Source organism: Sinocyclocheilus rhinocerous, unplaced genomic scaffold (assembly GCF_001515625.1).
Source record: "Sinocyclocheilus rhinocerous isolate Xijiao unplaced genomic scaffold, SAMN03320098_v1.1 scaffold2146, whole genome shotgun sequence".
Lineage (NCBI taxonomy): Eukaryota > Metazoa > Chordata > Actinopteri > Cypriniformes > Cyprinidae > Sinocyclocheilus > Sinocyclocheilus rhinocerous.
The window spans coordinates 317760-319361 of NW_015623444.1; the positions used below are offsets into that span (position 1 = coordinate 317760).

The window sequence follows — 1602 nt, forward strand, 5'->3', positions numbered from 1 at the left end:
GGGAAAAAATTTAAATATGTAATTTTGATCATCAAAGATGAATTTTAAGGAATAACATTAGTGCCTGCAGGGGGGGAATTCATTTCTAAAATGATGTAGAATATTGTGTTATACTTGCTCTCAGTGTTGGGGAAAGTTACTTTGCATTACATTATTGCGTTACTCCATAAAAAAAGTAACTAATTGCATTACGTTTTATAGAATGCATTGGGCTACCTTCCTTTTGCATTACTTTTTCTCATCAGGTCTGGGCTTGCTTGTTTTTTAATATAAAAAAGTTCTATTTTTGGCCAATGTAAAAGCCCTTTCACACCAAAAGTGAAATGAATAGATGAGATTATGAATGGGATTTAAATACATGATGTATATTTGTGTTATTTAACATATGTGACCCTGGACCACAAAACCAGTCATAAGGGTCAATTTTTCGAAATTGAGATTTATACATCATCTGAAAGCTGAATACATAAGCTTTCCATTGATGTATGCTTTGACAATATTTGGCTGAGATACAACTATTTGAAAATCTGGAATCTGAGGGTGCAAAAAAAAAAATCAAAATATTGAGAAAATCGCCTTTAAAGTTGTCCAAATTAAATTCTTAGCAATGCATATTACCAATCAAAAAAAATTGTATATAGTTACAGTAGGAAATTTACAAAATATCTTGATGGAACATGATCTTTACTTAATATCCTAATGATTTTTGGCATAAAAGAAAAATCAATAATTTTGACCCATACAATGTATTGTTGGCTATTGCTACAAATATACCCCAGTGACTTAAGATTTTGTGCTCCAGTCTTGTAAATTAGAAAGCAATCTGTTACTTTACTAGTTACTTGAAAAAGTAATCTGATTACAAAACTCGCGTTACTTGTAATTCATCACCCCCAACACTGCTTACTCTTTACTCTTTTCCAGAAGTAGAGATGGATCTAGGGAGGAAAGTTAGCGCACCGAGGGAGATCATGTTGGAGGAGCTTTCCTTAGCATCAAACAGGGGCTCCCGTCTGTTCAAGATGCGTCAGAAGCGCTCAGAGAAATACACCTTTGAAAGTATTCAGAATGAAGCCAACACACAGCACAATGTGAGTGTCATTTGTTACACAGAAGGTCTGTGTGTTTATATACAATCCAAATAACCACTTATTATCAATAGAGTCACTATTCCATTTTTCTTTTCTCAGATTGATGCCATTTCTCCAGGTCCAAGTGCTGAAACCACAAACATTTTAAGTAATGAAAACTGTCTTGGAGTTGACCAGAGAGCCAATACACTCAACCCTGAGACTATTGCCCCAGGTTAGTCCACAGCAATTTCTTGATCTGCTCAATGCAATGTCCAAACTGAAAACATGATACAATAGGACATTTTGAAGATCCACAGCAAATTGAGTCCAAATCTGCCCATAGGGGGCACTACAACTGAAAACCTGTCTTTTTTTTTTGTTCTTTTTTTTTTTTTGCTGTTGTTGTTTTAACTGATTATTTAAAAATTATTATTATTATTATTATTATTACTATTATAGGCAATTTTTTAAAGGAAATATTTACTAAAAATAAAGGGTTTTTAATAAACAATATTTTAATTCTTTAAAA

The 1602-nt window shown here is 32.7% G+C and overlaps 1 protein-coding gene across 1 annotated transcript in view; it reads left to right on the forward strand.

The window, feature by feature from the left end:
• Positions 1 to 904: 904 nt before the first annotated feature.
• LOC107741152 (myozenin-2-like) overlaps positions 905 to 1602 on the forward strand; it is a 14487-nt gene continuing 13789 nt past the window's right edge. Inside the window, exons 1-2 of the mRNA XM_016553792.1 lie at positions 905 to 1091; positions 1191 to 1305. Of these exons, the coding sequence (XP_016409278.1) occupies positions 933 to 1091; positions 1191 to 1305 (274 nt within the window). The 5' untranslated portion in view covers positions 905 to 932. The remainder of the gene's footprint in view (positions 1092 to 1190; positions 1306 to 1602) is intronic.